This window comes from Erithacus rubecula (assembly GCF_903797595.1).
Source record: "Erithacus rubecula genome assembly, chromosome: 14".
NCBI classification, from domain to species: Eukaryota; Metazoa; Chordata; class Aves; order Passeriformes; family Muscicapidae; genus Erithacus; species Erithacus rubecula.
Genome location: NC_136666.1, coordinates 14,336,474 through 14,364,264, shown reverse-complemented (window position 1 = coordinate 14,364,264; position 27,791 = coordinate 14,336,474). Strand labels below are relative to the sequence as shown.

Here is a 27,791-nt window from a genome sequence, read left to right as displayed (position 1 = left end):
CATGGCGGGGCCGGGGCTGTGCCCGGGGTTAGCGGTGCCCACGGCGCTGTGGCCGCGGCGGTTCCGGGGCTGTGCCGGGGCCGTGCCGGGGCTGTGCCCGGGGTTAGCGGTGCCCAGGGCGCTGTGGCCGCGGCGGTTCCGGGGCTGTGCCGGGGCCGTGCCGGGGCTGTGCCCGGGGTTGGCGGTGCCCAGGGCGCTGTGGCCGCCGGGCCGCGGCGGGGCGCGGGCTCCGCTCGCCGGGGCGCTGCGGGCGCCGCCCCGCGCGCAGGCGCCGGCCCGGGCGGGCCGGGTTGTTTGTGACGGCGTCACCGGCGGCTGCGGCCGCGGACCCTCGTCCGTGCCGGGCCCCGCCAGGGCCGCGCTCAGGTAAGCGGCGGGAGCGGCCCGCGGGGGCGGCCGCCCTGCGCCGGCCCGGCCCGGCTCGGGGAGCTCGGGAGCGCGGCGGGGAGGGGCCGCTCGGAGCGGGCAGAGCCGCAGCGCCGGGGCCGGGCGGCCGCTGCCGGCGCGGGGAGCCGCGAGCGGGGCCGTGCGGGGCGGCGGCGCTCGGGGCCAGCGCGCTCCGGGCGGGGGTCACCGCCTGCCGGGCCCGGCCCGGGGCGCAGGCGTTTGCCAGCTTGCTCCCCTGCCGCTGCTCGCCGGCTGATGCAAGGTGCGCGTTTCATAAACAGCCCCGGCGCTGTGGCGGCGCTGGCGCCGCGCCGCGCTCGGTTCAGGTGCGCTCGGGAGCACCTGCGCGGGACCCAGCGCGGAATGCGCCCCTGCCACAGTCCGGCTTGGAAAAACCGCCTTTGGCTTTCCATTATAACAAGGAAATATTCTGTGTTCAACATGGGTTGCTAAATATATTCTTAGAGAAGAATGCTGCTCAGGGGAAGAAATTACCTCTTAGCAAAAATTATAAACTTCCACGAGAACTCTGACGTGTAATAGCACCGAGCCTGTTTTTATTTCTCTTGTGAAACAAAGAATCAGCTGTAGGAGAGAACTGAGAGTTTTTACTTGGAATGACAACACAGAAGACTCTGTGGAACACATTCATATTCCTCTTGGTGCATGTTACTCATCTTTCAGCGTTATTGAAGTTTGTTTTGTTTTCTTTTTTAGTCCAGGAAAGCCTCTTTTTAGATAATAGAGCTTAGGGGTTTATTTAGACTGGAGTGGTTCTTCTTTCTAAGACTGGTATTTAAGAAGGTATTTATTCTGCTTCATAGTGGATAAATAGGATGTGGTATCTTAGATTTATTTTTGTATACATACCTTGCATAACTTGGTATTGTGCTATCAGCAATACATATGGCTGTAAGCTTTTACACCTTATGTTTGCATTTCACTGAGGACAGGAAAATAGTTCACCCCTTTGAATTCCTGCCCCTCTTCCTCAAACACATACTAATTGAACTCTGAACGTAATGGGTGTTTAATTTGTCCAGATAGAAATTAAGAAGGTGATGTCAGAAGTGGCTATGAAGATACACAGTGAGCATGCAAAACCAGTTTATCATGGGATGTGGTTTTGGTTGGATTTTTTTCTCCAGTCTTTCCTTCTGGCTTGGCCTGACATACAGAAGATGTGTAACACTCTAGTGTATCCTCCACTTGTACCTGCTGTTACTGGACTAGAACCCATTAGTGTCATCTTGATTCATTAGGAAGTCTGAAGGCTTTGTCTCTTTAATTCCTGCTCAAAGCAATCTTTTTTTTTTTTTTTTTTTTTTTTTTTTTAAAGTTGCATTCAGGAAGACAGTGGCAGCATTTCCAGCCCCTTCAGGCTGGTTGGAGAAGCACACTGGTTCTTAGTGGGTCTGTGTCACTGGAGAAGATTCTGTGAGTGGGTCAGGTTGGCCATTGGGTTCAAATTAGGCTTCTGGTTTTCAATGTATTTAAGGGATTGAATTTGATCTTGGATTTAGTTATGATTATGTGCATTTTATTAATCTGTTACAGAAATAAGCTGTTTAGCTGATGATTGAAGTTTAGGAGCACTGTACCTATGTAATTTTTTCATTAAACCTTTTAGGTATTTCTGATCTTTTAGATCTAACTGAGTAATAAAATGCTTTAATTTTGGTAACTGTTTTACATGTATGTTTGTTGAAGGTACCTATAGGAATACATTTACCCTAGAGATGCCCTTCAGTCTGATGCCAAACTATCTATCTATTGTAATTTGGCAGTTCTTAACCATAAGCCATAGTGTTCTTCTAACTATTCTTTTTAAAAAAATCCATTATTTTTCTTAATATTAAAAGCTTTTTTATTTTGGTGATTTGTCACCTGCATGCAGTTAAATGTGCACTATTAGTTTAATATTCTGGTTGAATATAAATAAGTAACTTTTAACTCAAGACAAGAGAGCAATAGTATTTATTTTTTGTCTGCTTGTTTCTCTGTATTTTTTTTTTAATGTATTATGATGATGTTGGTACCCACATAGGTCCTGAAGCTTTTGTTTGGGATGGGAAGACAGATGTTTATGTGGAAGCCAAAGCCATGGTTGTATGTTGAGAGCAGAAGATAGGTTTGTGTTTGTGCTGTGCTCAGTTACCTGTCAGTGTGCTCTGTAGCTGGAGAGCAGGATGGTGTCTCTGTGTTAGCCAGGGCCAGGGTGAGATGCTGAGTTTGCTGGAGGAAAAGAGATGTTGCAATGTCCAGCACAGTCTGCAGTTACAATTTGGGCTTTCAAAATCTGCAGATGCACTTGTATCAAACTGTACTGATGCCTTGAAGTTGTCTTTGAAGAATTCACTTTGGATTTTGCAGGGTAGCCAGTGATGTTTGTGACAGGTGATGAGTTCTGGGAGTTGCCTTCCTGTGAAAGGAATGCTGCTGCTGCTGGATGCCCAGTCAAATTTAGAGTAATTAATGACAGCAAGCAGAAGTCATTGCCACATGTAAACTCTAGAACTTAGTCTTTGCCATTTGGGCATTTGTCATTTTCCTGATTGAAGAAGTATGGTTTAAAAATAAATCACAATTTTAAAAAAGTTGATCCTTGTGGGCAGTGTGATTTAAAAAAACCCAAACAATTCAAACCAAAATAGATTTCTTTCCAACCCTTCCCAGCCTGACATTCCCTGGTTGAGATTCCAGGAAAAACACTAATGAGGGAAGAAAAATATATACAAGAACAAGACAACCATATTTTAACTAAAGCTTTATTTAAAAAAAAAAAAAAAAAAAAAAAAAAAAAAAAAATACAGTTTCCTCTAAGATTTATACCCAAATTGATTGATACTGAATATTTGAGTTTAACCTGTTGTTGTGTTTGTCTCCATTGCCTTTTTTTTTTTTTTCACAGCAGAACTGTAAATATATTACTTGAAGTCAATGAGAATAACTACCATAATGCAGAGATATGAGACACATATTTACTGTGTTTTGTGAGAAAGCTAAATGGTATTGGAAATTTTATATTTTGTTGTACCAATTTCTAGCCACACTGGTGTACTTAGATATTCTCATTCAAAGTTTTGTGTATAATTTCTGTGTTGAGAAACTGGGAGTGAAGACAGGATTGGTAATAAAGTAGAGAGTAAGTAAGTTTAAACACATAGATGCTTTCCTCTTACTGGAATTAATTAAGAGTGTCAAATAAAGCAGGTGTCTAAAATTCTGTGATAAAAGCTTTATTGAACTATGATTTGTTTGGCTCTTTTATTATGTTGATGCATAATATAACAAGCCATCAATTGGGAATTGTTCAATTTTGGGAAGATTTTTTCACCAAGATGAATCCATAGTAAATTTTATATAGCAACTTGATATATTTTTATGTCAAGGAATAAGAAATGTATTAAGCTTCTTTAAAAAAGCCTTTTTGCTAGCTAAGGACTTGAAAAATTGATGTGAATATGCAATGATAATGAATACTCTGTATTCCTGGTAAATTCCTATTAAAAAGGAGGAAAGATAAACAAGCAGCTGCAGCTGGACAGTTCTCTTCTGAAAGTGGCTACCAGTCATCTGGTAATATTGTTAAAAAAACCAAAATTATACTTTGAGTTATTTTCATTCTGTTTTTGTAGTTTCCAGGTACTCTCTCAATTTTCCTCAAAACCAGTGTATTTAAGAGTGCTTGAAAGGAGTGAAAGAATCAGGAAACATTGTTTTTGCTCAGTAGTTGAAGAAAATTGGTTCCAAGAGATCCTAATCTATTCCTTCTCAAAAATCTCAGTGTTTTTCTTGAATAAGGTGTAATTTATGTGCAGGTAACAAAACAGAAATTATTTCATGCACTGAATCATGTCTTAGCATAATTATTTGACTTTAATTAATAATTTATTGACTAGTCTTGTATGTGTGTCTGTCTAATCTAAGAGCTTTTTGACTGGCTGAAATAGATATGTACCTAGCAAAGCTATATTTGCTCCAAGTATAAAGAAGATAATAGGAAATAAGTACAAAACAATATATTTTCTTTTTCAACTTTTATTGGGTTTTTTTCCCTCAATTCCAGAATAACAATTTGTGTGTTAATGTATTATTCTGTTTAATTTTTTTTTTTAATGGAGCAATGAAATTTTGTGTCTTGTATATTAACAGAGTCTACTTTTACCTGCAGTGTGCTTTGAAAATGTCTGAAAATTCCAGTGACAGTGATTCATCTTGTGGCTGGACTGTCATCAATCATGAGGTACCCACTTTCACACTGGTAAAGTTCTGTCAGTTTAAAGCTGTCTACATGGAGCAAAATATTATTTCATCTTAGTGATTCTTGTTTTGTGTGGATCTTGCATACCAACAGAGAATATAGAAGAGAAATTGATAAGTAAATCATAAAACTACTATTTTTAAAAATCTATATTTTTACTATAGTTGATATAAATTTTGATATTTAAAAGAATTTCTTTTTCTGCAAAGGTTTTCCTTTGAAGAGCTGGTAGAATTTTAGTGGCATGCATTCTTCTCTTCCATCCTGCATGAAACATTAATCATTCTGTGTAACTTATCTGTTGTTGCTAATATATTTCTTCTTCTCCTGATAAATGTGTACCCTCACCAAAACAAAGTTGAGGCAGGAAAATTGTCATGTGCAGAAGGGAATGATTCCACCATGATTTCCCCGAGTTTTTTCTACCACTAAGGTTTCTAATCCCAATTTTGGCAGTGACTGTTCAGGAACAGCCCTCTGTCCTTATAGAAAATTAGGATAGGGCAGGTGTATATTCCATGACTATAATGGGACAGGTGTCTGGACCTGCTTTGGTTTCAAACCTGCATTGTGTGGATGGAATCAATGCTGGAATCAGTGGAGTCTGGAGAGCAGGAGTCATGTCAAGGCCAGCACTCAGGTTTGATCAAATGACTGCCCTGGCTGTGGTGATTGAAATGCTGCCTTCAGCACCTGCTCAGGTGTGGACACCTGAATGTAGATAAGAAGAAGAGTGTTTTGTCTTCCCACAGTGGACTTAAGTTGCTCAGAACCTCTGAGAAGCTCTTAGTGGTAGAGTGGATATCCAGTATCCTTTCTTCCTTTAGTCCTGACAATTTTTGTCTCTCTTCAGATCATGGCTGATGTGGGAGTGTAGGATGGGTGGGTTGGTTTGCTTGTTTGGTTTGGTTCTTAAATATTGAGTGTTGTCTTGTAAACTAAGGAGGGCCATGGGCCAGAATCCTCAGGCAGATGGGTTGACAGTTTTCCTAGAATGACACTTGGGTGTTGCCTGCATCTACTTGTCACCTACCCCAGAAAAAAATTGAAGGACCAATACTTGAGATGTTTCATTTAGAGGAGGAAAGAAGGAAAATATGGCTGAAGCTCTTAGTGGTCAGCTGTCCTTTGCACACTCCCAAATTTTGCAGATTATAATGAAAATGGGTAACTCAGAACAAACTATGGCAAAGTTGTGATTGCACTCCTGTTTTGACAGTTCTGTGTCACAAGTGATGCAGTTTGGAGTTTATAAATATTGGACCATGCTTTCATTTCTGTTGCAGCAAAGTGGTATTTAAGAGATGGTTAAAACTTCTTTTCCTTGTTTTGGGCTGGATGACAGGTTAGGAATCTTGTCACCAAAAGAAGCAGAAAACTCATGCACTCCATTCCTCAAGGCCAAGTGGGCTTTGAGAGTGTACAGGCTGCTGGATTCACAGAGTTTAGATAAAAGTGGAAGGATTTAGAGGTTGAGTTATTCAGCTGTGAAGTGCAGACTGTATTTTCATTCTTGGGATGGTTATTTTACACTGTAACTGGAAATGAATTATGCAGTGTAAATAAGTAAAAATAACAGAAGATTGTAGGATGGCTGGGTTTGTCTAGCCAAAGCAGAAAAGATTTCTGTGACATGGAGATTTTGTGTTCCTGGTTATTCAGCCCTGATTCAGTGAAACAAAAATGGGGAAACATTGGTGTTTGAGAGCTGCCATTATTAACATTCTTCTGGTAGGACAGCTTTGAATCTGAGCATGAAGAAAGTAGAATGGATGGGTTGGCCAGGTACTCTTCACACAGCTGTTACCCAGAGAGAGGGACCATGGACTTCTGTATGCTGCACTGAGTTGATTTGGGTATTTAGGACAGGGGTAGAACTATGGGTTAGACAAATTTGAAGTACTATACTCTTAATTTCTCACGTGCTGTTGTGACCTGCATTGATGATGACCCAGTGGCATCTGTTTCTGTGTTTTGCAGTGAGTTAGGGGCAGGAGGTGGCTGTTGTCCAGGCTGTGGCTGCAGGGAGCTGGCAGCTGTGTGTGCTGGACTGAGTGTGGGCTTTGCAGAGAGAAGCAGTGCTGTGCATTGTTGGACTGCTCCTAAGAAAGCACTTGCTAATTTTGTGTAGGGGGATAGGGAGGTGACAGTATTTTTTCTGGACCTCCTTACTGTTGCTGAAATGGAAGAGTGGTGAAGGTCCAGCATCAGATGAAGTGTGACAGAGTTCATGCATTCACACCTTGCTGTGTGTTTTTAAGAAAGGGATGGTTTTACCATGTACTCAGCCCATTTTTTATTGGGAACTCTAAAAATTGGGTTTTTATTAAAAATTGTAATCTGTCTTAAGCAATACTCTGGTATTTTTCTTCTTGTGGAGCCTGAGCAAACTGAAATGTTCTTATTCACAATTTATGAAATGAACATAGTGGCTCTATCACACAGAAAACAATTGTCACATAATAAACCTGTATGCCTATCTACAAACCCAAAAACCACAAATAATTTTGTATTTTCTATCCTGAGATTTCACCCAGATTATAGTAAATCACTTGTAAATGAGAGGTGAATTTCTGCAAAATACATAGAATCAAACTTGTCATACTTATGTAGGCAAAAGGAAAAAAGATACGAAGTGTTTAAAAAAAGAAAAAAAATATAAAGTGTTTAACAAAGCAGTTGATTTTTGAAGCCTTTTTAAAAGAAACAACTTTGTAACATGATTGTAGAATGTATCTTACACAGTTCTTTTTGAGGTATCTAATCTTCCTGAAGCACAGTAAAAACAAAAGCATACATGTTTGCTTGAGTCCTGACATGAGACATCCAGGGAAACTGATCTGGAAGTATTGCTGCTACTGTAATTTCACACCTACTGGTGCAAAAATAACTACCTCTGTTTACAAAAACAGCCCAACTTATTTATGGATCAGAGTGACTTAGTATTTGTCAGTTATGTTTTGCATGTTTGTAGTTTGCTAATGGCCTTACTAATATCTCATCAGTACTTTTAAACCAAAATTACAATATGAAGATTAAATATTTGGAATTATCAGGCATATTGCTTACCTTTAGTACCCTGCAGTCTCCTGGTGTTGTTTATTTGCAGTTCCTGTTGTGCTCTAGTGTTGCTGCCTGCCAGTTAACTAATAATGAAGGCTCCTTGGATTAAAGACAGAAATCCAATATAGAGTTTGTATAAAAATTTGGTTTTGAGGTGTCAGAAATGTACTATGTAAGCAGTCTTTCAAAATTTCTGTCAGGAATTTAAGTGGAGTGAAGTTATACATAATTTTTCCTGGTAGTAATATTTATTAGAACTCATGCTGGTATGCTTGAAAGTTCTATTTTTGGGAGGTTGTATGTATTTGCATACAGTAGATGGACCTGGGAGCAAGAATTAGATCCCATATTCAAAACTTCCTCTGGTTCTCTAAATTCCATTTAATAAGCAGGTCTAATAAAGACAATAAAAATAGTTATTTAAAGTACTCAGTGCAGTTGTTAATTAATGCCTAAATTTCTGTCATTTTTTCCCCCTGGAATTGTCCTCATGTAACTTTTTTAACCTGAGTGTTTAACACTTGTTTCACTCTAGTTAATTACTTGGTATTTCAATTGCTTTTCTTTGCTCAAAATTATCTTCAGTTTTAAAGGCTCAGTTTTCCTGTTTCTGTTTTTATTATTAATATTCTGTTTTCTTTGTAACCCTTTCTTCCTACTTCACCATTGGAAACCCCAGTAACTGTAATGTCCATTTCAACTCTTCACCTTCAGGGTTCTGACATAGAGACAGTGACCTCAGAAAATGGAAGCACCAATGATAACCACGAGTTTGTTTCAGAAGAATATGTTTCTTTACAAGAAGAGGAGCAGGCAATTGATTTGCAAGGTAAGGTATTAAAAGATGAGCAGTTTCATGAAATAGGTCAATATTTCTTATAGCATTGGCACAAATATATTATTTTCAATAGATTTTTATGTACTTTGTGGGCCTCTGTCAGAGTATTTGCTTTGTCAGTGTTATGCTAAAATATCCAATCATCAACTTTATAAAAGTATTTTTTTCTAAAATATATGAAATTAGTAGAATGTTTTTCGTTTTGTCCAGATTTTAGATGTGTTATAGAATAGTGTGCACTGGTGTTGCTGGAAGATAGTTTATAGGAGTGTTACTGATAAAAGAAGCATTCCCTAGTAATGTCATAGATTAAATAAGAATAATTGGGAAAGAGTCATCAATGTTTGTACTACTAAAAATAACATTGTGACACTGTATTTTAATATTATATGGATGTGGGCATAATTTGTGGTTGCTCCTTTTAATCCCTTGTTTGTTTGCTGGTTTATTTCCTCTCTTTATTCATATAGCTCAGTGCAGCAATGATGAAGAGATCCCAGCAGTAGATAATGTTGTGCCTGGTTTTGAGGAAACCCAGACAGTTCCAGAGGTAAATCACATTACAGATTACATTATTCAGAATCTTCTGTAAGCCCTATCTGTCAATGGCAAGAAATGTTTTGAAGGCATTAAAATAAAGACCCAAATTTTTCTTTTCCTAAGGTTCCAACAATTCTTGGTTTTATGCTTGTTTGTTTTAAATACTTTATGTTTTATGTGCCCGAATAATTCTCACATTGTCCCTTTCCCTAGGAAAATAAAGAAAAAGTTCCTGATGATGGGTCCTGCATTGGAACTATTAGTGATGATTCTGACATTGTTACACTTGAAGCTCCAAAACCAGAAGAAACTCAGAGTCAGGAGGAAGTTCCAGCTGATGGTGAAGAAGCTCAAAATTCAGAGGATTTTAACATGGGTTCATCCTCTAGCAGTCAATATGCATTTTCCCATGTAGAAACTGGTAAGAGCAATACAGTCTTAAGCAACTGTTTGCAAAAATGTCACCAGGAAAAAAACCCAAACCAGTCTTTGATTAGGGAACCCTCTTTTTGTGGAGAGAGGAACAAAAGAATGGTCTTATTGAGTACATATCATATATCATATTGCAGTCTTTACCATATTGCATCATATTGCAGTCTTTAGAAAAACTCTAGGTGCCCTCTACAGTTGTGTCTAAATTTATGTCTGCAGTCTTTTTATATGAAAACAATCTCATTAAGTAATCACTCTTTTAAATATAAAGTTAATTTGTAGCATATCTTGGGGGGGTTAAAATTACTTTAACTTCATAGAATAATTGTAGGTTTTCTCTTGGCAATATTTTTGGCTTTATATAGAGTTGGCATAAATGACTAGCAAGTGGGAGTTGATTTTTGATGCCATGAAGACTAAACAGTATGACTACAAAAAATCTTTGTACCAACCTTATAGCTATGTTTATATATTTAAGATACTCCCAGTGCTTGGCTGAAATGAGCAGTGCATTAAAATCAGGAGGAAGAAGATGAATATTTGTCCATTGAAGGACAACAACAAACAAAACCCCAACAAATCCAAACAAAAAACTTCATTTTTTTTTGCTCTTCTCTAATTCTCTAGTCTTCTTCTATAATTCTTTTTGGCTGCTTGTTTGTAATCTCTTCTATTGTCTATATTCTCTATGATACCTTTGTATTGCTGATTTTTATTTTTCAAATTAAACTTATTATACAAGCAGGATTTTACCTAAAATACTGTTTTTTCTTAGAGTAGGATACAGCATCATTAAATGTTTGTGTATGTGATTAGTATCAGAAACAGAAAGTGACAGCATCTGATGATAACCAGTGAAGATTTGTAAGAAAGCTGGCACCTTTTTTAAGTCCAGGAAATCTGACTTAATTTTAAAGTTAAGATTTAGTTGACTTTGTTTTTTTCTTTTAGGGATGAGTTCTAAAAGTGCCTTTTTTTCCCCCCTTATGTTGTTGTACACAAAAGTCAATTGGCTGGAGAAGCTGTGGAAGATTCCTGATTGTGTAAGGGGATGGGGAAATGAGGTGAAAGAGCATGTGTCTCGCAGTCTCCCTTTCCAAGGTGGTGTGATTAAATTTGATCAGCTTGTGCCAAGCTGATTGCTCATGGCTTGCATGGAGTGTTCTTACAATTTTTGATAGCAATCTGACTTGATCAAGTAGTAGTCATATTCTAGACAGATGCTGAAAGCAATCCTCACTGAAGAACTTGGCTGGGCTGTCAGTGTCTTATGTGCCTCTTTAAAAAGATGTTAACCTTGCATGTAGGTTTGGAGCAGGCATCAGTAAGATTTGTAATGCATTTTAATGTGTGTGCTTGATAGTTTAAATGGATAGTTCTTTAGAATCCAAGCCTACGTGTGCCTGGCCAAAAGAATTTCTTCTAACTTAAGCTGATTTCATCATGGCCTTTAGTGCTGTGCATTAAATTGATCAAGTCTTGCAGAAAATGTTGGGAATACTTTTGAAATTATTTTAAATGCTGAAATTTTAGCAGTGCAAGAAGTGGCAGCAGAAATCTTTGCCATCCACTTCCTCTTGAGTGTTTGTTTGTGTTGGAAAAGGATGAGCCTCAGATTCTTCCTGAAGTAGATACTGAAGTGTTCTACAAGGATTTTCTGCCACTTTTTGGAAACCAGTTCCTGTTTAGGCTGTCTTCATCATGCAAACAGAAATGTTTTGATATTGCTTCATGAATGATGTTCAGCCAGCAGAAGTACTCATATACTGCAGTGAACTGTATCTGAGCTGTGTCTGTGCAGAAATGTCATCTGGCTTAATCTGATCCTTGGTGTAGATCTGACACTTCAAAATCACAGTAGAAACTAGGATTTTGGACTGCTATTGTGGTCACACTCTGTTTCATTTGTAGTCCTTTCTATCCTGGTACTGTTAAGAGCACAGTGTTGTACTGAATTACAGCAGCTGTAAGGCAGTGTCATTCTTGCCTGGAAGTGTAATTGCTGCTGACAAGTTGCCAGTAAGTGCTTATGAATGGCTTTAAGTGTCTTACAGCATTTTTCTTTCTGATTGTCTTTTTTTTCCTCCCTTCCTATTCTTTGCTGTCCAGTGTGTATCAAAGAATTTTCCCATTTGGCTAAAAGCAATTTGTTCCTTAACCACTTTTGTATTCCGTGTCTGAAAACTTCTTTGGTTGTTTAAAAACCCTAGAAAACCCCACAGATGAGCAAGAATAACACCTCTTACTAAATTTGTCCTGTGTATTTCTCTATGCTGTCTGACCTCTGTATTCAAGGAATGCATTCTGAATGTTGCTTTTGTTTTCCAGGATTGGGAAGTATGCATCTGCTTAAATGACTGATTCTAAAATAGTGTACTTCTCTACTAAGCTATATAAATTCATTGAAGTGTCTGCATGTCTGAGTCACTGTTCAAGTGATTTCTCTTTATTGCAAAGTCTGCTTGGTTGGTCTGGTTTGACTGATCTATTAAAATGGAGTTTTTTATTAAGGGAGGAAGTTGTCTTTCATAATCTGTCATGTTGCTTGTTCATGGACTTAGACATTAGAAGTGTTCCAGATACTAATTGATAATGTTTTCTGGGCTTGATGCAATCACTTCTATCAAGTAATTTATCTTAAGTGAAGAATCTTAAGTGGTAATGCATTTTATAGATAGTAGCTAGCATTGTCTGTTCAGTGATGTGTGCATGGCTTTGCTCAAAAAAATGATTTTTCAGTTGTGAACTGTTCAAGGACAGTCTCTCTGTGTTTGTATTTTTACATTTTGACAAATGATATCTGATATGAGAATGAACAACCATATTTCTGGGAGGAGCATTAGCATTGTGTCCAATTAGTGTCCAATTAGGAGCTTTGTCATGTCTGGAGACTTCACTGATCCCATTGAATTTCTTCCAGACATGTGAATTAGGTACAGAATACTGGAAAGCTACTTTTCCACCCAATACTGCTTCCCCTTGATATTTACCTTGCCCCTTGAAAGTTACACTTTTAATGGAGGAAGATTAAATAATAATTACTTATATACTGGGCTACATAAATCTATTTGCAATATATGCAGCAAATATTTGTACAAATGGGAACAAGCAATTACAACTCTGTAGTTGTAATTTTCCTGATTAGAATATGTGGCTTTTGGGCCATTAGAAAATGAACATACAAATGGTATAATAAATATAATATTGCAAAAATTCTATAAAAGGTATTTTTTTAAAGGTTAGAATTTGTTCTTATCTCAAATCTTGTCCAATTTACCAAAACTTTAGCCAGGTAATAGAAGAGTGTTGGGAAAGAGCAAACAGAAAAGCACTTGAGTGGTTTTTTTCCCATGCAGTAGTGGCTGTAAATGGCTTTTTTTGAAAGGTGGGTAAAGATGTTAAAAGATCATATATGGTAAATATTAAAAGAAAACAAAATTGTATATTTAAATAAATTTATATCTTGATTTTGTATATTTCTAGTAGCTACATTAATGGAACTTTAATGGAATTTTGTCTGCAGTTGCATGCAGATCACAGAATTAAGTTTTCTGAGAGTATGTGACAAAACCATGTCTGTCTTCTAGGAGGCCATTTAGCAAACCTTTATATTGCTCTTTCATTATTAGATATTTGAAGGAAAACTGAATTCTTAGGCTTTCTACCTCACAAGAATTTGCAGGGGCAGTACATGTAGATATTTAGGAAGCAGGATTGACTGAAACGCTTTGTGATGAGCGAATGACAAGGCATGGGGAAGCGCCATACAGCATTTTACTGAATAGTTTCTTGATTCTCTGTAATTACTTTAAAAATGAGTTTTTAACTTAGAGGAGCACGGATTCCTTGCCGAGCTGAACGCGTGCCGTGTTGCCTTGCAGTGCTGTCCTCGCAGCCCAGCCCCGCCGAGTCCAGCAGTGACGAGGGCAGCGGCCGCTGCGGCCCCGCCGTGCGCAAGCGGCGCCCGCGGAGACGCGGCGCGTCCGGCGGCGAGCCCGAGGCGGAGCCGCCCGGCCCGGAGCAGCGCCAGCCCCAGCCCCAGCCCCAGCCCCAGCGCCGGCTGAGCAGCGGCCTCAACACCTGCATCGTCCTGGCGCTGGTCATCGCCATCAGCATGGGCTTCGGGCACTTCTATGGTGAGTGCAGGGAGAGCCCGCATCCTGCGCAAACAATGTGCTTTGTTGTGCCTCCGCTGGCTTGTTCTCTGAAAATGAGAGAAAGCGACTGCTGCTGGATAGATAATACGGGGAGGTCCTCCAGCAGTGCAACTGTATGTAATATATGCTACTTTGTATAGTCCTGTGGTAAATAGTAATTTTTCCTGAGTAGCTCTAGCTTTATATGAAAGCATGCCTTTCTAAAAAGAACACGTGATTTAGTTGGAGATGGGGGATATCATTATCTTTGGATTTGGTGTTGACTTTGACTAATTGTTAAGGATTTAAATTTTGGTACTTTTGAAATTTGTATTAATTGTCACTTGATCCCAATTTTGTTTTATTCTTAGGTAAACCTGAAGGTAAGAGCCATGAGTAATGTACTGTGGATGCTGTGCTTGCATTCAGATTTACTGTTTAAACCGTGCGTGTATATGTGTACACACACATCCATATATGTATGCTTACATTATGAAAATAAAACAATTAATCAAGTTTCAGGGATTTGCTGATGTATGTCAGATTATAGGAACAACTAATCCAATCATACAAACACATTTTATGTAGCAGGTACTGCAGGTAGTAGTAACTGGTGTGAAAAGTGGTTGCTGAACATTGGCATGCTAGAAGTATAGAGGAGCACAATGGCCAGACCAGTCTGTGACAGTGCTTGTAGTGGGAACTTGAGATTTCAATTGTTAATGGCTTCACTGTGTTTAGTTTGGTGTTAATGATAAATACTATCTTTTTAAAGAACTTGGAGATCTATGGATGAAAAATACACTTTGAATGTGGACTGAGACAGGGCCTGCAATACTTGGTGCTTTGTGAACAGTGTGTAATTGTTGTATTTCTGCATGAAAATTTAAATACTGTGCTAATGTCCTCTTATTCATGTAATTCAATTTGCAGTCAGGGTTGTAGTTCTGAAGTGGATAATGCATGCACCAATAGTCTCCCTTTTATCCTGGCTGACTTGCATGTTACTAAAAAAATTATAGAGAAGTCACAAATATTCTTTCCTGCATAACTTCTGTTGGTTTGTATCTAACTTATTTCTGTGTAGTGTTCCAAAATTCCTTTATTTGCTATTAATGAAGAAATAGTGTATAAGCAAATTTTTTGATCTGAGAAATTGTCTATCATTGAAAGAAACCAATTTGCTACAGTTAAACAATTACTGATAAGAACAGGGCTGAAATGGCAAGGTAAGAATACTTTTGAATTTGCAGAGGGAATGAAGATGATGTTTAGGTTCCTCTTACTGCTTTCTCTAAGTCAGTCTATCAAAAGAAACTTTTTTATCTTTATAGGTACAGTGCAGATCCAGAAAAGGCAGCAGCTGGTGACAAAGACACGTGAATTAAAAGATATGAAAGATGACCTTTACCAGTGCCAACAAGAGCAAGGAGATCAAGTGCACCACAAAGTGGGGGTAGGTGTGAGCTTAACTGGAAGTCATTGCATAATTCTGCTATTATGTGTGCATTTTACACAAAGAGAAATTAATTCCTCACACAAATCCATTAAAATTTTGTCTTTAGTAAGTTCTTTCAGAGAACTTTCCCCTGAATTCTCGACAAAGATTTAGGTTGGTTGAATTTGCTCTCAGAATGTGTTTAAGCATACTGGGTTTTATGTCTGTAGTCTAGGAGTTATCTGGACACAGAGACTCTGTTTCTCTGTGATACAATGCCAGGTTGTCATTGATGAGGACAACTGAAGTAGAAAATGCTTGTAAAAACGTGTTGAACCTACAGGCTTTGTGAATTTGCTTTCTAAATTATCAATGGTTATTAAGTTTTAAAAATACTTAAGCGGCACTTGTGTTTTTTTACTGTTGCATCATCCAGAGAGAAGATTAGGGAGTCTTTTTTTTTTTTTTTAGGTTTTCTTTTATGTGTCTGTTAGCAGAATTTGTACATAATTTTATGTTCTAGAGCTTCTCAATTATGCCAACAGACTGGCACTTTTAGTTAGTAGATAGTTACACAAACAGGTATTTTCAGCAATGGATTTGGTTCAAAATCAGTTTGTGAATTTCTGCCCCGACAACTCAATGCCTTTACTTCTGCTAATTTATTTTTGTAATCTGTAAATCCAGTTTGCTGAACATAAATCAACAGCAAACATGCACTCATTTTAAGATGATAGAGTTCATGTACCAAACTGACTATCCTTCAGCTAGTTAAGCCAATACAAGTGAGGGGTGATGACCTCTGGCTGGCTGGGGGAGTTTCTCACATGGTCTTTGTTGCCAAGAAAGTGTGTGATAAACAAACCCAACTGTGATAAACAAACCAGCTCTATTTTTGCATCTTGCTGTGCATGTTTCACTACATCCAAAATGACAAGGGAGCTCTGTTTGGGCTACCTTGGTTATTCATCTTTCTAGCTAAAACTGTAACAATTCTCATTGTAGTATTTCTGCTTGTTTTCTTTTTGTTTCTTTTAGTCACCCAAGGGAGATCTTGCCACATGTTTGACCTTTACTGAGGAGAAGAAATCCTTTGATTCTCAAAAAAAAAGTCTTGCTGCAGAAAATCAGCACTTAAGAGAATCTCTAGAGAAGGAAGAAAAAGCTTTGGCCTCACTTCAGGAAGAATTAAGGAAGCTAAGACAACAAATTAGAAACTTAGAAGATAAAGGTAGTAGCACTGAATCTATTGTAATAGAAAATCAGAAACTAAGGGAGCATTTGGAAGAGGAAAAGCAAAGGAACAGCAATTTTCTCAGGCAAAAGGAAACACTCTTTGCAGAGGCCCAGATGTTAAGGCGAGAACTGGACAAAGAACGTCACGTTACAGAAGCTTTGAAAAAAGAGCTGGAACACTTAAGTTCTCGTCAAACACCTGACAATGCCAATGATGATGATGATGAGACATTAAGAGATAATCAAGAAATAGAAACTCTGCGAGGAAGACTGGCAGAACTAGAAAAAAAGCTGAACTTTGAGCAACAACGCTCTGACTTATGGGAGAAGCTGTATGTTGAAGCAAAAGACCAGTCTGAAAAACAAGAAATTAATGAAAATGGACAAAAGAAAGGTGCTAAAGGGCAAAGTAAGAGTAGAAAGAAATCAAAGGAGACATTTTTTGGTTCAGTTAAAGAAACTTTCGATGCTATGAAAAATTCCACAAAAGAGTTTGTAAGACACCATAAAGAAAAGATTAAGCAGGCTAAAGAAGCAGTGAAAGAAAACTTGAAAAAATTCTCTGATTCTGTAAAGTCCACATTCAGACACTTCAAAGATACCACAAAAAACATTTTTGATGAAAAAGAGAAATCATCGAGCGATAAAAGACACGAGGCAAACAAGAAAACTCGAACTTTTTACCGCGACCATAACTCCTACGAGAATCTGAAGCACGTGCATTACAGGGGACCTCACATGCCAAGAGAGTCCAGGAGTGGAAGAAAACATCATTTTACAACATTTGGAAAAGATTCAGATTCCCAGAAATGTCTCAATGATCATTTGTGTAATAAAAAACATCAGTTTGCCCTAAAGGGCTGCTCTGGCATTTTTGAATGTGCTCATGAAGAATTCATCAGTCTCTTTAACAGAGTTTCGGATCCCATCAGGGTGGATGAATTCAACAGGCTAATGAGAAAGTATTTGCAACAAGTTGTACATAACTTTCATCACTGGAGAGAACTAGAAAATTTCATCAATAAGTTTTTTCATAATGGATTGTTTATACACGACCAGATGCTGTTCACTGATTTTGTTAATGATGTCAAGGATTACCTGGAAGATATGAAGGAATACCAAAGTAATAATGAAAAGGTTTTTGAGGATTTGGACAAATATGTCTACAGATACTACTTCCATTATGATAATTCACCCCAGTATGGACCCAGGTTTGTTTCCATGTTTCCTGAACTTGATAACACAAATAAGTGGTTTATGTAAAGACAAAGTGTCCTTGTTGTAATGGATGGTCTTTGAGGAGGTATGTGTATTTATGCATGCAAGTACAGACACATATATGCTAGAAGGCTTCTCTAAAGGACTTAGTGGAAATACTACATCATGTTATATAAAGTGGATCTGTACTACCTTTTATATTGATTTTGTGTGTGTACATAGCACAATCTGATGTTTCTGCTGGGTTCTTTAGAAAACTGTAACTGCCAGTAGGATTTCTTTAGACCATTAGCTCTGATTGCCCATTTGATGGAGTGAATAATTGTCTTGCAGCATTAACTAGGGCTTCCTTGTTCTTTGCTGAATAAGGTTTTTGAGTATATTTGAGGTGTCTCCAAGTCTTGTTCTGGCAGATACATTTCCCTACTCTCCTGTAGATTAGTGTAACACTGGGTTATGCCCAGAGCAGAGCTCATCACACAGCAGGCTTTAGTCCAGATCCTGACCCTCACTAAATTTTGTTCAGACTTGCTCACAATGGCTGGACCCTGGTGTCAGTTGTTTCCTACATTCCTCTCCTGGATCTAAAGGTCTCCTCAGGGCTTTACAGATTTACACTTGTATTATTTATTGTTTCATATACTTTACTGCAGCTGGAAGTCTGAATTATTAACTGCTTTGGGGTTATTAAGTATTACCTGAGGTTGCACTTCCTCCTATTGAAAGCTGAACCATGAGGGTGATAGTCCTATTATCAATTACCCAGTTAATGTGGTTTTGGCAAATACATATGGTTTATGATTTTATTTATAGTCTATCTTGCTAATTTATTATCAAATGAACTTTATTTTTAAACTAAATACCTAATTTGTGAGAATTTATTTGTAGAAAAACAATCTCAAATTATTTTAGTGATACTGTTGTACAGAAGCTTGTGGTATCAGCTGCATTTTTATTTTTAGAAAGCATTTCTTTTATACATATCATCTTATTTATGATTTAAATGAACAAATGCCTCCCTCATTTTTCTTACAAGCTAAAGGACTACTTACTACTACTTATGTTTTCAATGAACCTCAGCATGTTAAAAGCTGTACTTGAAAATGTAATTGTGTTTCAAAATGCTTTTAGTAGTAATAAGCTTTTGTTTACTCCTTGCAGTCGACCCAAAAGACCTTTTACACAAACTGAAAATTCCAGACATGAAAAACAAGCTCAGAAGTACCAACACCGTAATAAAAGAGAAGGTAAATGGCATAAACATGGTCGCACTAATGGAAGACACATGGCAAATCTTGAAATAGAATTGGGGCAACTACCCTTTGATCCAAAATATTGAGTAATTTATTGTAAAAATTAAGATTAAAATTCACATGCTCTCTGAAAACTAATTGTTTCTCAACAAAGCAGCAAGATGCAAGTTTTTTTCCTGAATAATTTGATTTTTACACATTTTTGTTAACAGGCAGAAGTCAGGCTTTCTAATTTGCATATTCTGTACCGTTGCTTTTACTGTTCTTTGGAAGTGAAGATAGTTTGGGTGCCAGCAGTATTGTTGCAGAAACCAGGCATGCCATGACCTGTGTATGAAAAAATGCTTAATTGCATTCCATTAGTGTAGTTCAAGCTTGAGCCATGCATAATGTACCAACTACTAACTCCAATGTTTGATATACTAACTTCATCTCATCCTTCAAAAAAATAGGTCAACATTGTGGTAATGTATTTGTTAGTGTTTTGTAACCTTAAATTTGCTTCCTGTCTTTGGGGGGGTTCAAGAGCCTGTTGAATTGTGAAGAATTTGCTGTGCTGCATTCTAATCAGCGTGCTGATTTAAACACTTGAAATGTCTTGCATATCTGCATATTGTAGAAGAAAAATAAAAGACACATTGTGGGTAAAAGTCTTTATTTATAAAAGAAACTTAGCATAGCTGTACAGTTGTATAAAAATGGTCCAGTCTTGTCTGGATTTTATTGTTTAAGTATTCATATGGTAACTTTGGTCTTCCCAATGTTTTCTAGTGTTGTAAGGTAGGTCAGCAACCCCACCCTGCCCTACTGCAACTGAAGCTGCCTTTAGGCGGAGGTTTATGTGTTTGCAGGCAGCCACTGGCTGCCTCATGGACTTACCATTTGACTTGCCCAGATTCAGACTCACTGTATCTCCTTTCTGCAGTATGAGGTCTGAGCATAGCTACTGCTATGCAAAACTGATCTCATTAGGTCCCAGATGTAGACACTGATCTTCAGGGATAGTTCATTTCAGTTTTTCTCCTGTAGATGGAGATGTGGCTTCCAACTCGTCCTTGAGGTACATGAGTATGAAAGATAGTGGCTGTTTTCTCATAGCCTCTTAAAGTTAGAAATGATGATATTTCCTGTAAATGAACATACATTAATTTCCACAGTAAGAAAACACAGCTGGGAGCATAAGAATAAGTGTTCCAAAGTCTCTTGACAACCATCAGTTCAACTGTCCCTGGGAAGCTTTATCCTTTATTTTAGGAAAGCCTGCTAGAAAAAGAAGTACCTATCCTTTTTGATCCTGTCTGGAGTGGATATTCACCAGTCACCATTGTTTGAGTGCATGGATTCATTAGAGATTTGAGGGGTTAAAAGGTACTGTGACTGCAGGTGTTTTTGCTTTTCATTGTTGCTTATTTAGAAGTGCAATTTCTGGAAACAGATGGCATATTTGTTTTAAGATGGATTGAGAAGAATTCCATAAAGCATTATTTTGTGGCCTGTAGAATTTGCACAGAGGAGAGGGCATACTTGTATATTAAATATATATGATATCTATACTCCTATTATGGACTAGAGGGGTTAATTTTAAGCTGTGTTTTAAAAAGTTGTGGGTGACAATTTAAAAAAAAAAAACTATAACTCTTCCCTAATTTATTTTGTAACTTATCCTCAGAAGTAGTTTGTTTCATCTTGCAGTTACCATACCTGTTCTAGCACATTGAAGAGGATCAAGTGACTAGGTAATAAAGTGTCATTGTAAAACTCCTTATTCAGCCAGGCAAGTGGGTTAGAGTAAAACACATCTGCTTCATCAACGTAGCTCTCATTGCCAGTTAGGTCTGGGGGACACTGAAGAAATCTCATTTTTAGAGGACAGTGAACATGACTAGGGAGAAAAAGCAAAAACACACATTTCATGGTAAACTAACCAGAATCAGAGATTTGATATGATTCTTAACTTTAAAAGATACCTCAGTCAAAACAAAATTCTATTCTATTCCTCAGAGCAGTATTTTCTTCCTTTCAGTACTTCATATGAAAGCAAAGTAGAACAAGCAGACTCAGCTCCAGACTGCTGGGACAGTGTTAGCAGTGAGCAGAAAATACATTTATCTTAATAAAAATACCATTTGCACGACATCAATTTCTTAAAAAGGTACCTTTCCATATCAGCTTCACCATTTATATCTGCTTTAATTGTGTTTATTGTCAGGATCTACTGAAAACCTTTTGCAGTGACCTCAGTCACTCTGTTGTGATGACATTACTGCATAGCAGCAGAAGTAAAATGAATACATTTTGATAGTAACAATTAGTGTTTCATTTTGCTACAAATGTTACCATAATGAAGAAGTGTGACATACTTGGTGAAGTGATTAGACTTACTGCATACCCTCATACAAAGCTATTTCACAAAATTGAATAATGTTTAATGCTGAATTTTATTCTGTGGTATAAACATTTGGCTTATGTCCCCTATCCACTCTTTTTTAACTGTACGAAAAAAATCAAAACTCTTCCTGTATACATTTATCTGTCTCTATTAAGTCTCGAGAAAAAGAAATCTTGATTTCTAATGTAGTGCACTGTTAATGCTTTTAATACCTGTAAAATGGAGTAGAGTGGCATGGCATCAGGATGAAGACAAAAGCTTGTGACTGCTGAGAGCTATTGCAGAGCTGCTGGATGTGACTCATAACGTCCAGAGTGCCTCGCTGGTGAACCAGGCCTGTGTACAGGGCTGGCACTAAATTGGATAACAGCAGGAAACTTGCTGCAGTTTTCTTCCATGCTTTCAAGTGTTTCAAAGAATATCCTACAGAAATATTTGAGTAAGTTTGGGAGATGAACAATTCACACATTTTTGAAAATACCCTAATACAGTGGCAAACCATTACTCAGTAAATAGCAATACTTTACTTTGAGATGCTTTACTACAGTGTTGAGTCTTTATTCTTTGAATGGAAATTCAAAGGTTAGACTTTGCTCTTTTAATTCTTGGATTTAACAGAGTAAATCTTAAACCCACACCTGTCTCCTGAAATACAGTAATAGTTTCAAAAGTTCTTTGTCTCTTTAAATTTAATTTCTTGTAGTGGAAAATAGTCCATTCAGTAGTTTGGATGAATGATATATGGCAACTTACTGACGTATTCTGATTCATGCAAGTCCACGTAGAGCCAGAATAAATGGTAACTACATGTGCATGGCTGTGGTATTCTTTTTCTCCAAAACACTGAAAACTACAGCAGTCCTTTATCGTTATTAAATTTTGAGCTGCTGGCCTTGGAAGACCACATTCCTTCATTTTTTCCCTATTGCAAATCACTGCCCCTTTTGTTTAGTTTTTTTGAAGGAGCTAATAATGGGAAAAGGCTTTTCTCCTGGGGGGAGATGGTTGCAGAAGCCCCTTTCTCACAGCATAGATGAAGATGGCACAGATACCAGCTTCATGTTGCAGCTAGTCTGAAAACCCTTTTCAAGTCAAACCCTTTTCATGTCAGTATCCTGGGAAAAATATTTTATGTAGCTTTGTGACACCTGTACTGAATCACAGAAACCAAGCTACAAGGCATCTTCTAGAAATCAGTAACAAGCAAATTAAATTAGTCTTCAGTTGGTCAGTTCTGCCAAATTGTATTTTGGATGAAGTGCACAAATTAGTTTGTGGTTTAAACACAACTGGTAGCATTCTATTATGGGTATATTTTATTGCTTTTGTGAAACACTCTTGGCTTGTATTTGTGTGCTTAGAAATTACTTTGAAATTCATGTGGGTTTTTTTCTGCTTTTATTTTATAATGTTTTGAGCCATTACGATCTCTTTGTAACCACAGACTTATCAGAAGTAACTTCTGTAGTTTTTTCTTCTAAGTATCCACAATTGTCATGTTTTTGCAGGAATACTTTCATCCATGCTAAGGATTCTTTATCTGTGCTACAGTCACTTTTTCTTCCTCATCTTTTTTTTTTTTCCTGTTTATAACTAGCTGTAAGAAAAGGCTAGGCTAATTTTAAGAATCTTTTATCAAATACGTACATTGACAATTAACAATCTCTCTCTGGGTAAAAATTATATCCTGGTAAGGCTGCAAGACATTTGAAACCAATGCTTACCACAAAAAATCATGCAGAATGGCAGTACTGGATAGATGAACCTGAATTCCTTATGGCTCAGTGTGCTGTAATATAACATATAACAGTATATCAAGAAAGTAAAATGCTTCAGTTCTGTTGACAAAATATGTTTTAGAGTACAGAGGACTGGAAGAGCATGTGCATGTATTAAGAAACTTTTGGTATTGAAGCAATTAAGAGTAAAAATCAAAATTGTCACTTTTTAAGAATATAAGTACATTTGAATTAAGACTATTTGGTTAATTTAAACCAAGCACTGGTAAAAAATTCATGGGTACTACAGTTAAGTCGTCTGATTCTTTGACAACTAGATGTAATTTAGCCAGTACTTCACCAATCTGTTTTCTGTAATAAGACACAATAAATAGTGTGGATGAAAAGCTAAGATTCAAGTGCCCATTTGTAATCTAGCAAATTAACAGTCACCCCTGCTAATACAACAATACACAATTTCCCATGCCAACTTTTTGGGCTTTTTTGGGGGATTGCTGCAATACTTATGTCTTGGGAATCAAAGGGGTTCTTAAAAGACTAAGGGAGGTAAAAATGTCCTAAAGCCAATAGAGCTACTTCCAATTTTGAATCAGAAAGAAGAAATGGAATTTCTAGTCTTCCTACTGTTTTGCTGTAGTCTATTACTATGACAGTATAAAAGTATTTATTGCTTAATATTTATTTACTTGCTGTATTTTTTCTTGTCTGAAAGTGTCTCTCCTGTTTAATCTACAGTTAATTCTGATGCCTTAGAAAAAACTTACCTTTTCTTATACTTCTGAGCTTAAAATGACAAATACAGCCTTATGATAGTTAAGAGCTGTGTATAAACTTGTGAATGGAGTAAGTTTTACAGGTCTAAGAACCTCTCATCTTACTGGGCATGTATTAAAGAACCAAATGAAATGGTGTTTTCTCTAGGTATCCAGAGAACTCAGTTTTCTAACTAGCTCTATTTTTGCTTAAATACCTGCTGGGTGACTGAGTACTGGTTTGGGGATTTTTAAAATTTCACTTTCCATTGCATTTCATGATGAATTATTTTATTCTTTAAAGGTCTAGTCAATTCTAAAGATACGTGTTGGTGACAATACAAGAAGCAGTTTTACACAAAATTCTAGAACCAGTTTTATAACTGAGTGAATAGTTTCAGGTTTTCTATCACTTAACGTGAATACTACACTGCTTTTTTTTCTAGAGAGGACATGAGCTTTGCAAAGAACACAACCAGTGAGAGGCAGCAGTTCCACTCAGGAGTTTACCTGTACACCAGCACTGTCCAGATCACTGGCAGCAGAAAGATGTGGTACCTCCTTGGTGCCAGTGCACAGCCATGAATAAAGAAAGGCAGGTGGGGACCCAAGATGACTGGGAGTCCCTGAGTGAAGTACCAATGCCAAGGATGAGAGCCATAAAACGTTCCCAAATTCTGCAGCACGTTGAATTTCAAGAAGTTCAGCTGAACCAGTACCCACTGGGAGATGGGGGGGAGTTAAACACAAATCCAAAGTCAAACCCAACAGCTACATTGAATTCACAGTCACCATTGGCCCTACATAATACACTTTCACTCCTAGTTCAGCTTGTTTTTTTTACTAAGACTCAGCATGGATTTCCTATATTTAGCAATTAATTAATTGATAACTGTTGAGGACTGAGCATACTGATTTTATGTAGCAGTCCATCATTTGAAATACCTGAGAAGTCAGGGTTCAAGGGTTTGTTCAAGGATATATTTAGAGATCATAGGCCAGACACTGTCACAGAAATGATAAGTCAGAGAAGTCTGAAATACCCATCAATGCTAAAATACTAAACCCCAAGCTTCTTCTTATAAGTCAAGTTTAAAACAGCTTACCTCACCAAAAAACACACGGTCAATTATTAAAGAGGTTCCTACTGTGACCAATCTGCAAAAATGGAAAGTTTGTTGCACTGACATTGCCTGAATTGCTTTTCTATCTTCTCCAGATAGCTGTCAAAACTCTGATTCCTAGTATTTTTGAGATTATGCATACCCATTGCTATTTTACAGTGGCCACCTGCCATCACCTGGTATCCCAGATTAAGCTGGAATACTGCTCATGTCTCACCATCATGAAATCTTTCCTGATGCTTTTTTTGCAGCATATACAACAGTTTAAAGGAAACATGCCCCTTCCTTAAACTCTTCCAAAAGGATTATTTGTTCTCTTTTATTTATATGATATCAGGTTTTTTGGCTTGTCTGCCTTTGCAGTGGTAAAACCAATCTTAAAATGTAGCTGTGCACAGTCCTGGTCTAAACTGAGAAAGAACTTACCCAACTGGAATGCAGGTGTGTAGGATAAGGTCTGCTTTCCTCCGTTCTTGCAAAAAATGACTGAAGACCAAAGGTATCCAAGGGATAACAGCAGTGGGACGAATAACAATTGCAAGTGCCACCAAAGCTAAATACTTACAGCTAGAAGGAAGAAATATAAAAAATCCAGCTTATCAAAAGGTATGGTCAATTCTTCTGCAGGCAGTGACATTTCAACAACTGTCATGTGTCTGGCCAAAAGTTTTTCATACTGCAGGTAACTTTTGACTCTGAGTGCAGATACTCTTGTTTGGAAGGCTGCAACTCTAGAATTGCTTTGTTACAATGGAGTTGCTAACAAGAGGTACCTACTTTAAAATAGTGAGCAATAAAGAAAATTGTGACCACAAATTCACCTATATCTGACCCCAAAAAGCTTTTGTTATCTTTTCCCAACTTGCTATATTCCAGATTTTTTTAAGTTTAAAATAAAATTTCCCATAAAGTTACACTTTGCAAAAGGAAACAGGGGAACAGCTAATTTTACATGCCAGTTATAGCAATATCTTAAAAAATACTTAGAGGAAATACTAGAGTGTTCCTTCCATGAGACAGAACTCTTGCTACATGAGTGAGGGGACTTTGGTTGCCTTAGATGTTACCAAAAAAGTAACATTTTAAACAGCATCAGTAGATTGGTATCATCCCAAACCAAAAATTATCCATACTGTTAGGAGAAAGTTTCTCACCTGTTCCCCATCTTGGAGCCTTTTATGGGATAGTAGGAAAGAGCAAAAATGGTAAGAATAGTCTCCATGGTGTTTGTTAGAGTTCTGGTACAGGAATACCATGTAAACCAGGAACAGAGTTGGCAGAAGAACTGAAAATAATTATGAACACATTAAAACAAGTTCACCTAAACGAAGGTGGGTAGTAATTCTTCAAGGTGTGATGTATCATTTTGCTCTTATTTACAATGCAAAATCAGTGTTTATTAACATGCACAATTTTTTAAAGGCTGTGACTCACCACGAATTTTGCTGTTTCTGAATTTTCAAGATGTTGCACTAATGAGTAAAGCTGCACATCAGCAAAAGCAGCCAGCACTGCCTGTGCAATCCTAGGGACCCAGATCTGTGTAAACAGAGAGAAAACTGTTCCTGCAACATTCCAAGTTGAATTCCAAGTTTTAAGAGAGGACTGAATTAGTGAATGACTGTTCAGGTATGAGAATAGTGAATTGGTAAATATTGTCTATAGCTTTTTATGATTTTAAAAATTAAACAGTAAGGTCCTTGGGTAAGGATAGAATTTCTGCCAAAACAGAGAATGTCTAAAGTTCAACTGAAAGTGTTCAGAGATGAAAAGTAGAATTATCTGCTTTATATCTCCAATAGAAATCAAAAGGGGCTGCTGTTAGTTAGTTGTTGTGAGTTGAGTACAAATATATATTACTAAACACTTTGGAAAACCGAACTACTGTGCAATTATGATGTAGTGGCAAACACAAGCAGTATGAAACTCCAAGAGATTGACAGAGGCCAGGAATAATCCTCTGTACTTGCAGGCATCAGTTCTGTGACTAGAAATCTGTGAATGAGTTCTGCCCCCATGGGAAGTCAGTGGGGGTGTCTGTGCTCTCACGTCTCTTGTTTGCCAGACCCAAGGCTTTGCACTTTTCTTGGACAATGACAAAAATACATTGTGTTTAAATACGCTTTAAAATTGAATTTTAGTAGCAGATGCACATTTTTGATTATACTCACCAGCAGCTGAACATTATCCTTAGCCAGCAGCTGTAATGCTTTGTACATGCTTGCAAAGATCAGTGGGTACGAGTAGCCCCTTAAGCTACTTGTCCATTCCCAAGTCAGGTAACCATAATTACGAATATTAAGGACAGATCATGACCAACTGAAAGAGAAAACTTCACCCGAGTCACCCGTCCCCTTCGGCCAGAACGGCGGGGTGTTTGTAGTTGGTCAAGCCAACACTTTATTGCCGGGAGAGCCGTGATCGAGCGGGGAGAGCCGGACCGGAGCCGGGAGAGCCGTGATCGAGCGGGGAGAGCCGTGTCGAGCGGGGAGAGCCGGACCGGAGCCGGGAGAGCCGTGTCGAGCGGGGAGAGCCGTGCCCGAGCACTCCCGCCCACGGCACCGCGGGGCCGCGTCCCCTCCGGCCCGCCGGGAGCGAAGAGAGGGTGGGGGCCCGCGGCAGGAGAAGGATATTTGAAAACCATGCGATGCGCCACCTCCAGCGACTGCCAGTACTCGTCCGGGACGAAGCTGGTCTGGACGAGGAAGCAATTGACCATCCGCAGCGCCAGGGCGAGCGCCAGCAGCGCCGCGGGCGCGGCCGCACCTGCGGGGGCAAGGCCGGTCCGTGACGGGCGCCTCGGGGGCCGCCCCTCGCCCCTCCCCGCCCGGCCCCGCTTACCGGCGCCTCGCTGCGCGGCGGCCCCGCCGGCCGAGCTGTAGAGCACCGAGCGCCGCTTGCGGAGCCGCACCGCCTCCGGCATCTGCGCCCCGATCCTGCCCGCCGGGGCATGCGCGGCCGCGGGGGCGGGACAAGCGGCAC

General features: G+C 38.6%; 2 protein-coding genes across 6 annotated transcripts; one reads left to right on the top strand and one right to left on the bottom strand.

The window, feature by feature from the left end:
• Positions 1–201: 201 nt before the first annotated feature.
• CCPG1 (cell cycle progression 1) lies at positions 202–20,500 on the top strand. 5 transcript variants are annotated; one of them, XM_079317700.1, is made up of 12 exons: positions 202–366; positions 4,562–4,633; positions 8,429–8,543; positions 9,023–9,102; positions 9,306–9,513; positions 10,530–10,625; positions 13,406–13,660; positions 14,032–14,043; positions 14,995–15,116; positions 16,137–17,545; positions 18,714–18,799; positions 20,060–20,500. In XM_079317700.1, exons 2-12 carry the CDS (start codon positions 4,574–4,576, stop codon positions 20,095–20,097), a joined length of 2,481 nt encoding a protein of 826 aa, XP_079173826.1. In that variant the 5' UTR covers positions 202–366; positions 4,562–4,573; the 3' UTR covers positions 20,098–20,500. The 5 variants fall into 5 exon arrangements, with proteins under 5 accessions (XP_079173826.1, XP_079173824.1, XP_079173825.1 ...); XM_079317698.1 differs by lacking the exon at positions 20,060–20,500 and having other exon boundaries at positions 203–366; positions 18,714–19,455; XM_079317699.1 differs by lacking the exons at positions 14,032–14,043; positions 20,060–20,500 and having other exon boundaries at positions 204–366; positions 18,714–19,455.
• PIGB (phosphatidylinositol glycan anchor biosynthesis class B) lies at positions 19,444–27,791 on the bottom strand. The gene is made up of 12 exons (XM_079317703.1): positions 27,651–27,791; positions 27,445–27,575; positions 26,981–27,100; positions 26,244–26,348; positions 25,964–26,094; positions 25,236–25,376; positions 24,792–24,843; positions 24,196–24,407; positions 22,919–22,983; positions 21,407–21,617; positions 20,507–20,687; positions 19,444–19,932 (listed from the first exon to the last, which is right to left on the bottom strand). Exons 1-12 carry the CDS (start codon positions 27,730–27,732, stop codon positions 19,801–19,803), a joined length of 1,563 nt encoding a protein of 520 aa, XP_079173829.1. The 5' UTR covers positions 27,733–27,791; the 3' UTR covers positions 19,444–19,800.